The sequence below is a fragment of the Bombus fervidus genome, chromosome 18 (genome assembly GCF_041682495.2).
Source record: "Bombus fervidus isolate BK054 chromosome 18, iyBomFerv1, whole genome shotgun sequence".
Lineage (NCBI taxonomy): Eukaryota > Metazoa > Arthropoda > Insecta > Hymenoptera > Apidae > Bombus > Bombus fervidus.
In genome coordinates, this window is record NC_091534.1 from 6319644 (window position 1) to 6333059 (window position 13416).

General features: G+C 40.8%; 1 protein-coding gene and 1 long non-coding RNA gene across 6 annotated transcripts in view; one reads left to right on the forward strand and one right to left on the reverse strand.

The window, feature by feature from the left end:
* Window positions 1–77: 77 nt before the first annotated feature.
* Window positions 78–3733, forward strand: LOC139996573 (uncharacterized). Its single transcript, XR_011802298.1, has 3 exons — window positions 78–92; window positions 2586–2953; window positions 3059–3733. It is a non-coding gene; the product is annotated as an uncharacterized lncRNA (long non-coding RNA).
* LOC139996527 (uncharacterized) overlaps window positions 102–13416 on the reverse strand; it is a 102328-nt gene continuing 89013 nt past the window's right edge. For 4 of the 5 annotated variants that reach the window (XM_072020883.2, XM_072020886.2, XM_072020882.1 and 1 more), the window contains 5 exons: window positions 6834–12600; window positions 5381–5698; window positions 2614–2801; window positions 1954–2149; window positions 102–1475 (listed from right to left, as the gene is read on the reverse strand). In XM_072020883.2, coding sequence (XP_071876984.1) covers window positions 1197–1475; window positions 1954–2149; window positions 2614–2801; window positions 5381–5698; window positions 6834–12600 — 6748 coding nt within the window. In that variant the 3' untranslated portion in view covers window positions 102–1196. Of the gene's footprint in view, window positions 1476–1953; window positions 2527–2591; window positions 2802–5380; window positions 5699–6833; window positions 12601–13416 lie in introns of those variants that run through there. The other variant, XM_072020887.1, reaches the window with a different exon arrangement.

Below are 13416 nucleotides of genomic sequence, written 5' to 3' on the forward strand. Positions count from 1 at the left end.
ATCCAATAGTTTTTCAACATTTTCCAGATAAAAAAATCCAACAAGTCTCGTAGTACTTTAAATACGATATAATATTTAACATAATTGAAAAGGTAGATATGTTGCGTTATTATTATTCTTTTATTAAAAAGTTAGTTTATTAGCTCCCAGTAATTCATTATAACAATAATGTTACAATATTTTCGTTTATTAAGAAGATTAAGCGCTATAAAAATGTTTCCTCGTTCGGTGTGGCAATCTATTTCGATGAAAACTTACAAAATAAATCACAATATTTTTAATATTAATCAAAACGGCTTTTGCTAATAATTAATTTAACAATTCTAAACAACGTTCACTAATTACATGCGGTTATTATATGAGGACACAATACGTTTTTTGTTTTGGGAGGATCGATTACAATGCGATAAATAGCCATACAATATTTCGCTACTATTATTGTATAAAAAGATACAAATACGTATAAAGTAAGCATTCCAAAATATATTATAAATTTTCACAACGGGATGCCGTAATTTTAATTTCTCTTAAACAGATAGTTATTAGTTCATGATCTTTTAATTCACAAAATAAACAGAGGAGATATATGTATATATTATCATTTCTGCATATCTTTTGTCTGCATCTTTTGAAAAAATAACGATCAAACATATTCGTTCGTTTCGCTACGTACAGATGTATATACAGTGTGTAGAGAAAATTCGTACTTTATTTTAGTATAATCGGAAAATACATTTGTCCCAAATACACGGAGGAAACCCATAGATTTCAAGCTGTAGATACAAATCGCTTTTACATTCGTTTCGTGCACATGTCCGATAGATGACGGTCTTCTGCGAGATTTTTTCCCCATTTATGTAAGATTCCATACAACATTTTTTAAGTATTCCATAATCAACGCGACGCTTGTATAAAACTGCATCGATCGCACGAACAAGATAGAGACAAGGTGCTTCATAAAAGCTGCGTTCTATTAAAAATATCGTAATTATTGTGTCTATATTTTTTCACACTTTACTATAAATATAACACTTCAATCTACGATTTAATTTAATCTTTCGTTCTGGTTTCCTTTTCTTCTTTTCAAATTTTATTTCAAGTTGATTTTTCTCAAAATAAAGACACTTTTATCTATCTTGTTTCTCCTCTATGTACGTATATAGAAAGATCGTTTAGCAGAAATGACTCCGGCAGAATTAACGCCTTGGTTTCGGCGCTCGCGAGTGTATCGGCTTATTGTGCAGCATGTGTTCGCATTTGGGAATGTGACGCTCGGCGGCGGCCTTATTGAATTTTCTTCCGCAGTGGGGACACTGAATGTAATCGTAGTTATCGCTAACCGGCGGTGGTGGCAAATCGCTGAGCTTGCCTCCTGCGGCCAGGTGTGCTTGTACTTGCTTGGCCGAGCGTATGGCGTTAATGAAATCCTCGTGTTTGCGCCGCCAGTTCGACTTTATCTCCGGCTTCTTCGATTTCTGAAACATGCAAAACGATAATCCGTCTCATTCCTTCAGATCGATATCTCTCGTCCTCTCTAAAAAAAGAAGAAAAAAAATAAAACGATTGTTTCTTTCGCGGTATAAATAGATCTCTTATCGATAATGGATTTTTCTTCGTGATACGGACCAGCTTAACCATTAAAAAAGATTTCTATCTACTAAAATATATTTAAGACAGTGGTATTCTTGCATCACCGAAAAGATTTTAGGTTAGCAACTAAGTGGTTGCGAATTTTGTCATTAGGTGGTGCACCTAAACCGCAATCACTTAGTTGCCAACCCAATATATTTTAGCATCGTTATATTTTTTTATAACGAGTAGAATTAATTTTTATCCCTGCAAATATGGATTTAAAATTTACTTTGTTTAAAGCTTTGTACAATTAGGATGAACTGAGATGGGAATTTTAAAGGATCGGAAGAGGACGAGAGATTCGGGACAAGAAGTACTAACCTCCACCTGTTTTTTCACGAGTCCTTTTTTCACGAACGGTTCGAGATCGGTGCCTTTTACGCGATACATCATCGTATCGAATTGTTTCCTCTTTTTTTGGGTCGTTTTCGCGCAAATTTGCTCGTGAAGGGTTACTCGATCTTGAGCGAAACGGCGGCCACACATTTTGCAAGGAACCAGAGCGTCACTGTAACATCTTTAGAAAAGAATTTGATGAGATTTGAAAAAAATGTTGAAATCTTCTTCTGTAAAGAAAATTGATCGAAAAGTTCCTTCAACTCCCACGATTATGTTCGACAAAAGCGATTCTAAGATAACAGGATAACGAAATATTTCCTTTTTCTCTGATACCCGTTCATGTTTTCTTGGATTATTTAGAAATTATTTATAATTTGTTCATAGTAAAAATATTACTTTTTCAAGAATTATTTTCGTCGTTATAGACGCCATATTTTAACAACTTCTTTTAGTCGCATTCTTTTTACTCACAGTGTATAAATTTATCGAGCAAAATAATAATATCGGCCCTAGGATATTAAACATTTTAAAATAAGGATAATTTTAGGTGTTACCCTAATTATTTCCCTGAAATATTTGTCCGAGATATTACAAGTTCCTTAATCTCATAACAGGAAAACCAATTACTCTAAAAATTCTTACGTCGCTGCCGCGGCTCCTCCGGTTCTACTGGAAGCTGATCCTTTGTATCCTGTTGAACCGGAAATTGGCGTCTTTGCTCTAGAAGCCATTTTGCTTCTAGAACCGGAAGTCTGACCTTGCATGGGGCTACCACCAGATGTGGACGAAACCGATGGTGGCCGTGTTGATTGCATGGAAGTAATCTGTTTCTAATTAATAGAAACGTTAAACGATAATTACTTTTACTTCAATAGAATATTTTCAATAGAATATTTCAGAACAATGTTGCAATTGAAGAAGGTCAATTTTTCAACAGAAAGTTTCAGCCAGAGAATTATCAATGTATATTAGAATATAACAGGTATTAAAACTCTATTATTAATATTAGAATTATTAATTATAAACTATTTATAAATAGAACAATCTTTTTTATTTACAATTTGGCTAATAGTCTTTTACTTCACAGGGACTCTAATAAAATATTGTTCATATATGTCGTTAAATGATGGATTAACAATTTCTTACATCTCATGAGGATACTGCCCTTGCAAAATAGTTTATTTTTATTAGCTGTTTATGATACTTTTGCCTTAATAAATAGCTGGTAAACTGGTGATTTTTCACATGTGCCACACTTGTAGCAAACGAACGATATGAGAGAAGATAAAATGAGAATAACAGAGGAGAAAGTAAAAGCAATAAAAGTATTCAATTATTCAATGATGTGAAATGTAAGAAATACCTGTTGATATTACTGATTAATTTTGCTGTTAAAATTTAGCAAGGCGACTAGGAAATTTCGCTGTTGCGAATATTTCGATTAATCAGAAATTGGAGGAAGAGGAATCCATGTGCAGTGAAATCGCTGGATTTCCCGGGTTAAATAACGTCAAAGAGCAACAGACATTTTACTCTCTAAAGCTTTCTACTTACTTCTCACATACCAAACTTCAAGCTGTGGCAGAAAAATTGCATACGATATTCGATTGAAATTATCTTTCCGACCAAAAGCACATCATTCGTGGACCAATTATGTTTATAAATTAATAGAATAAGTTTGTGAAGTTCCTTTCTTGTATTATATGTCTAGCTATGCGAGAATTACAATTAGGATACTTTTATTAAATTCGATTACATTTTATCATATGCTTTTATAATATAAATCTTGTTTGCATTTAGTAACAAAGATGAGAACACCTTTTCCTAGTGAAACTATCAATGCAAGTATAATTACTTCTTTGTCTTTGAGATCTCTTACATTCCTGGTACATCAGATATAAAGAGTATGTAGTTTCTCAACAATTTGATTACATTTTATTTAAACTGCTGCATTTTATGATAAGATTTTATAATATAAATTTTGTCTGCATTTAGTAACAAAGATGAGAACATTTTTTCCTAGTGAAACTATCAATGCAAGTATAATTACTTCTTTGTCTTTGAGATCTCTTACATTCCTGGTACATCAGATATAAAGAGTATGTAGTTTCTCAACAATTTGATTACATTTTATTTAAACTGCTGCATTTTATGATAAGATTTTATAATATAAATTTTGTCTGCATTTAGTAACAAAGATGAGAACACCTTTTCCTAGTGAAACTATCAATGCAAGTATAATTACTTCTTTGTCTTTGAGATCTCTTACATTCCTGGCACATCAGATATAAAGAGTATGTACTTTCTCAACAATTTGATTACATTTTATCTAAACTGCTGCATTTTATCATATGATTTCATAATATAAATCTTGTCTACATTTAGTAACAACAAAGATGAGAACATCTTTTCCTAGTGAAACTATCAATGCAAGTATAATTACTTCTTTGTCCTTGAGATCTCTTACATTCCTGGTACATTAGATATAAAGAGTATGTAGTTTCTCAACTTTTTATAGAAAATAAATATTAATATTACAAAAAGAATAAAAACAAAGAAAAGGTACACAGTTATGAAATATTTGGTTTTAACATTAAACGTATCCAAATTTTTCTATCTTTGTGTATTTTCATGAACAAAGTATTGCAAAATTTGGAAAGAAGATACAGTGCCATGAATAATTATGAACTGCACTTTATTTTTAGAATATTTCATAATATTCGAAGAAAAATTGACAAAATCCTTTAATATAACGTAAAATAAAGCTGAAGATTAAACAAAGAAAAATTTGTCTCTTTTGAAGTCTGGAGGAAATGAAATCTTCCTTTATTTAAACTTGTGTTTTTCATTGTGAAAAAACATAAACTCAGCGTGTTAATTTTGTTACATTTTCATTCAATATTCTCAATAGATGTTTCTTTATCTTTGATTACTTCTATTAATCTGTTACTCTACACTGTCTATCAACTTATTCAAAGCAAATCTTATTCTTCTTTTTTAAATTCAACGATATTTTCTACAGGTGGCTCCTCTCGGTTATAAACTTTCCTCGCTGGAATTCCCCATAGGCTGCCGATTAGGATTTCGGACGAGGACTCGATGCTGACAGGATCCAGGCAGGAGCTGAGGTTTCTTGAAAGTATCGAAGAAAGAAAGCAGCAAATCTGCTCGAGTCTATGACCATTCGCAGCAGCGTATCCCAAGGATCATGAATGTGAAAAAGGAGCGAGGAGAACAGCAGCTTTAAAATTCGAAACTGATGGTACTACAACTAACTAGAAGAACTTGCTTCAATTGCTACATTGTTACATCAAAACCTTCGTTTCACTACAAAATTATTAACTCAATCCTCTGTATGGAGTCTGCGTTATTTTTATTTAACATAATCGATTAACAGGTATGTGCTCACCTCGGTGGACTGTTTTCGTAAGAGCGGCTTCCGCGGAAGTGGCGCGTCGTTTTCCTTCGGCGGTTGCTCGTCCAAATCGACGACCAGAGCGTCGCTTTTCTTCGTGGGCGAGTCGTTATCGTATTTCGTTTCGGCAGTTTGGTCTCGTAAATGCAGACCATTCTCGAGAATAGCGCTATCGACCACGTCCGCCGATTTTTTCGTAGTCGTACTCGTCGCCGTCAACGTCTTCCTGTTTCCAATTGGCTCTGTGCCTTTCATGGTCGTTGGCCGTTTCATCGATCTTGTGTCTTGAACTTTCAACTCGTTCGACGCACGCTGTAACAGATACGCGTTCGTTTGAACCTGTCGCGCCAAATAATCGACGCGTTTCTCGTTATGTTTTAACGAAAGCCATGTTTTAACAGAAGCGATTAATACCATTTTAACCAGTCAGCTATCTCTGACGAGTATACTCGTCACGAAGAAACTCTAGTACTTTGCCTTACGACGAGTCCTGTGAGTAATAAAATTCAAAAATAAGACGGTGCTTTCGTTACAATTTGATTCCAAACTATTACACACACTCTGTGCTTGACGAGTATACTCGTCACGCAGAAACGCCAGTACCTTGCGTTACGACGAGTCCTGTGAGTAATAAAATTAAAAAATAAGACGGTGCTTTCGTTACAATTTGATTCTAAACTATTACACACACTCTGTGCTTGACGAGTATACTCGTCACGAAGAAACGCCAGTACCTTGCGTTACGACGAGTCCTGTGAGTAATAAAATTCAAAAATAAGACGGTGCTTTCGTTACAATTTGATTCCAAATTATAACACACACTCTGTGCTTGACGAGTATACTCGTCACGAAGAAACGCCAGTACCTTGCGTTACGACGAGTCCTGTGAGTAATAAAATTCAAAAATAAGACGGTGCTTTCGTTACAATTTGATTCCAAATTATAACACACACTCTGTGCTTGACGAGTATACTCGTCACGAAGAAACGTCAGTACCTTGCGTTACGACGAGTCCTGTGAGTAATAAAATTAAAAAATAAGACGGTGCTTTCGTTAAAATTTGATTTCAAATTATAACGCATACTCTGTGCTTGACGAGTATACTCGTCACGAAGAAACGCCAGTACCTTGCATTACGACGAGTCCTGTGAGTAATAAAATTCAAAAATAAGACGGTGCTTTCGTTACAATTTGATTCCAAACTATTACACACACTCTGTGCTTGACGAGTATACTCGTCATTTACTTACTTTCCGCTACGCGTTTCAGGAACACGTTTTTCAAGGTTCTCAAACAGGTGGCAACAGCTAACTGGTTAATGACATGTTAAAAATCAATTTGCCCTAACAATTTGCAAGCAGAAACACGTTACCATAATCGTGTGCTTCCATCGAAACGTCAAAATCTTTGAAGGAAGAGGAAAACCTTTTATGCAATCCTTGCTTACCCTAGCGACCGTGTCCGGACTTTTGGACGGCGACGCTGGGACGTTTCTTCTCGCACGGATGCCCGTTTCCTTGGTCGTCTCCGGGCTCGGACTTTTCGCGACCCTGGAGAAACGTATCGTACACTTTACAGACGAACGCTCCGCATCCCCTAAAGCGTCGTTGCTCGCGGTAACGTTCACCGACCGTCCCGACGAACATATCTCTTTTCTATTTCCAGCGCGATCATTGACATTTATTCGACGAGGTTCCGATCGACCCGCTGCTTTCGCCACGCTGCCTACGATCGCCGACGTCGCCGACGGTTGCCCCGTTTCGCGATCCCAACTTTCGTCCTCCATCGACCTACGAATATCCTCGATCGATCTCAGTTGCTTCGTCGATGAGCAACGACCCACACCTGTTGACGTTTTATCCATTTCTATTTTCTCTATCGTCTGCGTCGACGTCTCGTCGCTGCCAGAGAATTCGAAGCGTTTCGACGCGGTATTCACCGAGTCGCGCGTTTTCTTCTTATTGGATGTCGTCGAGAGACGTTCCACGGTTCTCAAGGAATCGATGCTGCACCTCGATACAACGCTTCCAGTCTCGCTGGAGTCAGTGTGCTGGAAGAGCTTCCGCTTGCACGACAGCGATCTCGATTTTATGGCAATTCGGTTGATCTCTATCGAGTCTCTGGCTTTCTCCAATTTTTTCTGCCTCCGCGTTTCTTGCGTCTCAGTCTGTCTTCCTTTAGCGGCGGCCATTGCGCTTCTGGATACGGTCGTAGCTTTGCTGGCGCACGTTCTCTTAGTGAGAAGATTTACATTCGCTGGATCAAGTGCTTTCGGCGAAATCGTCTTTGAGTCAGCCTTGCGGCCAATGATTCCGCCAGATTTCCTTCGTATTTCCTTCGGTATCGACTCCACGCTTCGTTCCAACGTGCCTCGGATCGATTCAGCCTCAGTTCCGATCGAATCGAAACGTCTGAGAGCCGATTCCACCGAGTCTGTTCTCTCGTAATTCTTGGAAAGTTCCTTTATAGAAGCTAAGCCAGCCTCCGACCTTCTAATATCGATCGTCGAGGGGCAGCAACTTTTCCTCATTTCAGTCTGTTCGTCTCTGACTGTACCGTCGTCGACTGTTTCGCCAACCATTTTTCGTGATTCCTGCTCAAAGTCTGATCCTCTTGTAGCACTGCGAACGAGCTGCATGGACTTCAAAACTTCAGCCTGTTTAGGCGTATTGCCTTTCTTCCTCTCATCCACGATACTCTGCTTCTTCGCAGTTCGTGCTCCAGTTCTTGAGATTTTGGTTTCGCCGCTTCTATCTGCCACATCAGTTGCTCCTTTCGAGCCACGAGCGATGGATTCGTTGGACGTTCGCGTTATACGCTTCGAAGCATCGTATCTGTCCACGTCCCACTTATCAGCAACCGTCTCTGAGCTCGTTTTTCCGCGGCTTGCTGAGATCGGACTCGTTGTTTGGCTGCGAGTCTTCAAAATGTTGCTTTCGTTCTTCGCGTTTCCCTTCGTTCGACTCTGTAAGCTACGAGTACAAGCTGCAGGCTCCTTCTTCGGAGACGCAATTCGCGTTGTACGTTTGGAGCTAGCGGGCCCTTTGTCCGCCGAATCTCGATGTCTCAGCGATTGCTGGAAAATGTTCGACTCCAGCAACGATCCTCTCTGTTTAACTGGCTTGCGCACGGAATACGTCAGCAACTTCCCAACGCTCGACTTCTCGCAGGCTGTTCCCTTGCTCGATCTCGAGTAAGTGCCTCGAAGTTGCTCCTGTTTTACGTGTCGTTCAGGCGTCCTGATTTCTCCGACCTGCGTGTCCACTTCCGCGGACCTGTAACTTTCCGATCCCGCGGCCGCAAGTTGGCGACCAGCCGGCGTCCCAGCTCTTTCCTCAACTTTCCTGTCCACTCTCATCTCTGCCTGCATCCTGTCAGCCCCCGGTCGCTCTTCCCATTCGCTGGATGTTCCATGCGGAGCATAATCCACCTGATCTTGGCCACTCTGACGCTGCAGCACGTCGCGAATCAGTTTCGTCGAACGTAGAACACCGGCGGACCCTCTACGGCTGAGTGAATTCGCGTTTTCGGCTGTCAAGTGGTTGTCCTTGATGCTTAAAGGAATCTTCGAGGATCTGTCCTTGACGTTGCTCGATAGATTCCTTGGCCTTGCCGTCATCTCAATGTTTGCAACTGTTTGTTTAAGCGAGTGCGCACTTTTGGGCAGTTGGTCGACGTCTGTGCAAGTCTTGGACTTAAGGCTCGTAGCTATGGCGGACTCTTCTGTCTCGTAACGCAAGAATTCCGGCGTTTCTTCTCTACTTTCCACGATTTCTCGAGACCTGGGCGACGAGTCGCGACTGCCGTCTGCGACGAAACTCGTTCTCTCGTCATTCTCAGCTCGTTCATCATCGAACTGCGACTTTGTCTGACTCGGTGTTCTGGCGTCTGTCAGCTGAAGCTTCCTTGGCTCCACGTTTCTCGCTGCTGCTTCACACTGCTCCGAGAAAAATCGCGATACCGAGCTTCTGATGAAGCGTTTCGCCGTCTCGTCGTAGCTTTCTGACGACGATCCTCTTGTCGCTTCTCTCGGTACATTCGTGACGAGCTTCTCGCCTTTGGCAACGTACGACGTAGGACTTTGTTCTCTTTCCTTGCAGCACGCTAGATCTGGTTTTGCTTTCACTATCGTCTCCGGCGTGACCATCAGGATGCTGGCGGATCTGTCAGAATCCGAGCCGAAGTACTGCGGACTTACGCTGCAGCTTCTGGACGACACTTTCGCGAAGTCTGGTGATTTCGATTCGTCAGCACGAATTATCGGAGCATCGCGCTTTCCAGAACCGACTCTTCCACTCTCGCTGCCTTTCTTTATCATTTCCTCGACCACGTTTGCAGATACGGGGGCGGACTCGGTGTCCCTGTTGCGGATGCTCATCGTCGTGGCTGATCTTCTGCCTTCGCGACAGAAAGACCGAGGGCTCGAGCTACGTTCTCTTGTTAGACGCACGAAAACGTCAGGTAACTTGGTTTCGGTAGATTTAGGTAGAGTTTGGTACTTGGATTTCGCGCAAGATATCACGTCATATTTTGGACCTTCCGGAGAAGAAGATTTGCTGATTGTATCGCGTTTGGGATATGTAGCGTGTCTCTTCATGGCGTCGCTCTTGGATTCTCTTATCGTGTTATTAGTCATATTCTTTTTATTCTTTGATTCGATTTTTAATACGGAGCTCTTACTGTCTTTCATGTAATTAGGGGACGTTGGAAGAATTGTCGAGTCCATCGCGTAAGTGGTGGCTGATCTCTCCGATTCTTTGCAGAAGAATTTCGGACTATCGCTGCGTGGTGTTCTGGTCTTCGAGGAATTAGCAGCCTTTCGATCGATCGCGTAACTTTTAGCTGATCTTTCAGACCCTTCGCAGAAGAATCTTGGGCTTTCACTTCGCCGTTTAACGTCTTTTATGTCTTCGGAAGGTTCACGAATCGATCTTTCCGCACGTTTTGAGTCAATCGCGTAAGTTGTGGATTTTGGACTATTGCTTCGTTGCTTGACGTCTTTTAAATCTTCGAAAGAGAATCTTTTATTTGTTTCTCCGTCGATCGCGTAAGTCGTTGCTGATTTTTCAGACTCTTTGCAGAAGAATTGCGGACTTTCACTTCGTCGTTTAACGTCTTTTATATCTTTCAAAGAAACATGGGCTAATTTTCCTGCGAGTTTTAAATCAGTCGCGTAAGTGCTACTTGACATTTCAGACTCTTTGCAGAAAAATTTCGGACTTTCACTTCGTCGCTTAATGTCCTTTGTATCTTCGGAAACTTCACGAATCAGTCTCTCTGTAGACTTTGGTTCGATCAAGTAAGTTCTGGGTTTTGGACTGTCGCTTCGTTTCTTGACGTCTTTTAAACCTCCGAGAGAGAATCTTTTATTTGTTTCTCCGTCGATCGCGTAAGTTGTTGCTGATTTTTCAGACTCTTTGCAGAAGAATTTCGGACTTTCACTTCGTCGTTTCAAGTCCCTCGTATCTTTCGTAGCTTCGCGAGTATACTTTTCTGCAGTCTTTGAGTCGATCGCGTAAGTCGTTGCTGATTTTTCAGACTCTTTGCAGAAGAATTTCGGACTTTCACTTTGTTGCTTAATGTCCTTTGCAGCTTCGGAAACTTCACGAATCGGTCTCTCTATAGACTTTGGCTCGATCACGTAAGTTCTGGGTTTTGGACTGTCGCTTCGTTTCTTGACGTCTTTTAAACCTCCGAGAGAGAATCTTTTATTTGTTTCTCCGTCGATCGCGTAAGTCGTTGCTGATTTTTCAGACTCTTTGCAGAAGAATTTCGGACTTTCACTTTGTTGCTTAATGTCCTTTGCAGCTTCGGAAACTTCACGAATCGGTCTCTCTATAGACTTTGGCTCGATCACGTAAGTTCTGGGTTTTGGACTGTCGCTTCGTTTCTTGACGTCTTTTAAACCTCCGAGAGAGAATCTTTTATTTGTTTCTCCGTCGATCGCGTAAGTCGTTGCTGATTTTTCAGACTCTTTGCAGAAGAATTTCGGACTTTCACTTCGTTGCTTAATGTCCTTTGCAGCTTCGGAAACTTCACGAATTGGTCTCTCTGCAGATTTTGGCTCCATCACGTAAGTTCTGGGTTTTGGACTGTCGCTTCGTTTCTTGACGTCTTTTAAACCTCCGAGAGAGAATCTTTTATTTGTTTCTCCGTCGATCGCGTAAGTCATTGCTGATTTTTCAGACTCTTTGCAGAAGAATTTCGGACTTTCACTTCGTCGCTTAATGTCCTTCGTAGCTTTGGAAACTTCACGAATCGGTCTCTTTGCAGACTTTGGATGAATCGCGTAAGTCGTCGCTGATTTTTCAGACTCTTTGCTGAAGAATTGCGGACTTTCACTTCGTCGTTTCAAGTCCCTCGTATCTTTCGTAGCTTCGCGAGTATACTTTTCTGCAGTCTTTGAGTCGATCGCGTAAGTCGTTGCTGATTTTTCAGACTCTTTGCAGAAGAATTTTGGACTTTCACTTCGTCGTTTCAAGTCCTTCGTATCTTTCGTAGCTTCGCGAGTATACTTTTCTGCAGTCTTTGAGTCGATCGCGTAAGTCGTTGCTGATTTTTCAGACTCTTTGCAGAAGAATTTTGGACTTTCACTTCGTCGCTTAACGTCCTTCGTATCTTCGTAAACTCCACGAATCGGTCTCTCTGCAGGCTTTGGACGAATCGCGTAAGTCGTTGCTGATGTTTCAGACTCTTCGCCGATAAATTTACCACGATCGCCTTCATCCTTGGCATCTCTTAAAGCTTCAGAAGACAATTTCCTAGCAGTTGTTGCGCCAGTCGCAGAAGTTACGGTTGATTTTCCAGCATCTTTAGAGGATAATCCGCGACTTTCCCTTTTTCCTGTCTTATCTTTAAGCGACTCGGATGTCGATGTTCTTGCAGCTTTCGAGTCTATCGGGTATTTAATAGCAGGTTTCTCTTTGTTAAATATCGCAGACCTTTCGCTTTCTCGTATTCTATCTTCAGACAAATCAGGCGATAATTTCCTCGCGGTTTTCGAACCAACGACGTGCGCAGTGGCAGACTTCTCGGACTCTGCGTAGATGAACCGTAGATTTTCGTCTCTTCGTTCCACATTTCTCCCGGAATCCAACGATACCGTTTTCCCCACATTTCCAGAGATCATTGTCTTCCCTCTGGATTTGCTACTTGCAGGATTTTTCCCGTCGTTCGATCTTCTGTCTGAAGCTGTCTTGGTCATTCGGCTGCCGCTACGAAATCACAATCAGTATAACAATATTCCACTCTGCTTACAACTTACAAGCCTCAGAAATCCTCATTTGGCAGCGCTTAGCCCTGCTAACTCTATCTTCTTGCTCTACAATGCGCGTTTCGTTCGTTATCTGGTGTTAATCCTGCTTTGCGGTTGTTGTTAGCCGACATGAAGAAGATAGCAGAGGAAAATGAGTCAGGCGGACACGATATTTTCTAGGATTCTCCTTCGCGACAGAACAAAGCTAGGGCAGCTGGCTTCGATCTTCGGCTATTCGTGTCGACTGATCGGTTTTATTTTGTTAAAAAGATGTTGGTTACGCGGTAAAGCCGCGAGAAAAGCCACATGGAGCTTCGAACGTCGCCAATGTTCCCCTCCGTTCGGAGTGTAAAACTTCGATATAGAAAATGTTGCAACAATATACATGGTGAGAGTTCAAGTACGGTCCATCGTTAGGATCCGGAAAACACGGTTCGGTCACCGAGGAAAAGAAAGTGCGTCGGTCAACCGCCGTGAAAGTTAAACTTAGCAGAATCATTTCGTTAATTTAACATCTAATACGATACTTTTTTTTTTTTTTTTTATTCGTTGTTCAGCTAGGAAGCAATTAAGGAAAATCCAACGGAAAATATACAAATTTCGTAATCGTCGTCGACGATATTGTTATTGGTGCGGTTAATTGTTTCACGAGACGCTTTGTTCTCTTATTTCTTTCTTTTTATTCGTCCACGTTGTCTCCGATACTGCGACGGCTTCATGCTTGGCGAGTAGGCTGTTATGGTTGATGATGCAGCGTTTAATGTCCTTCGGCCGA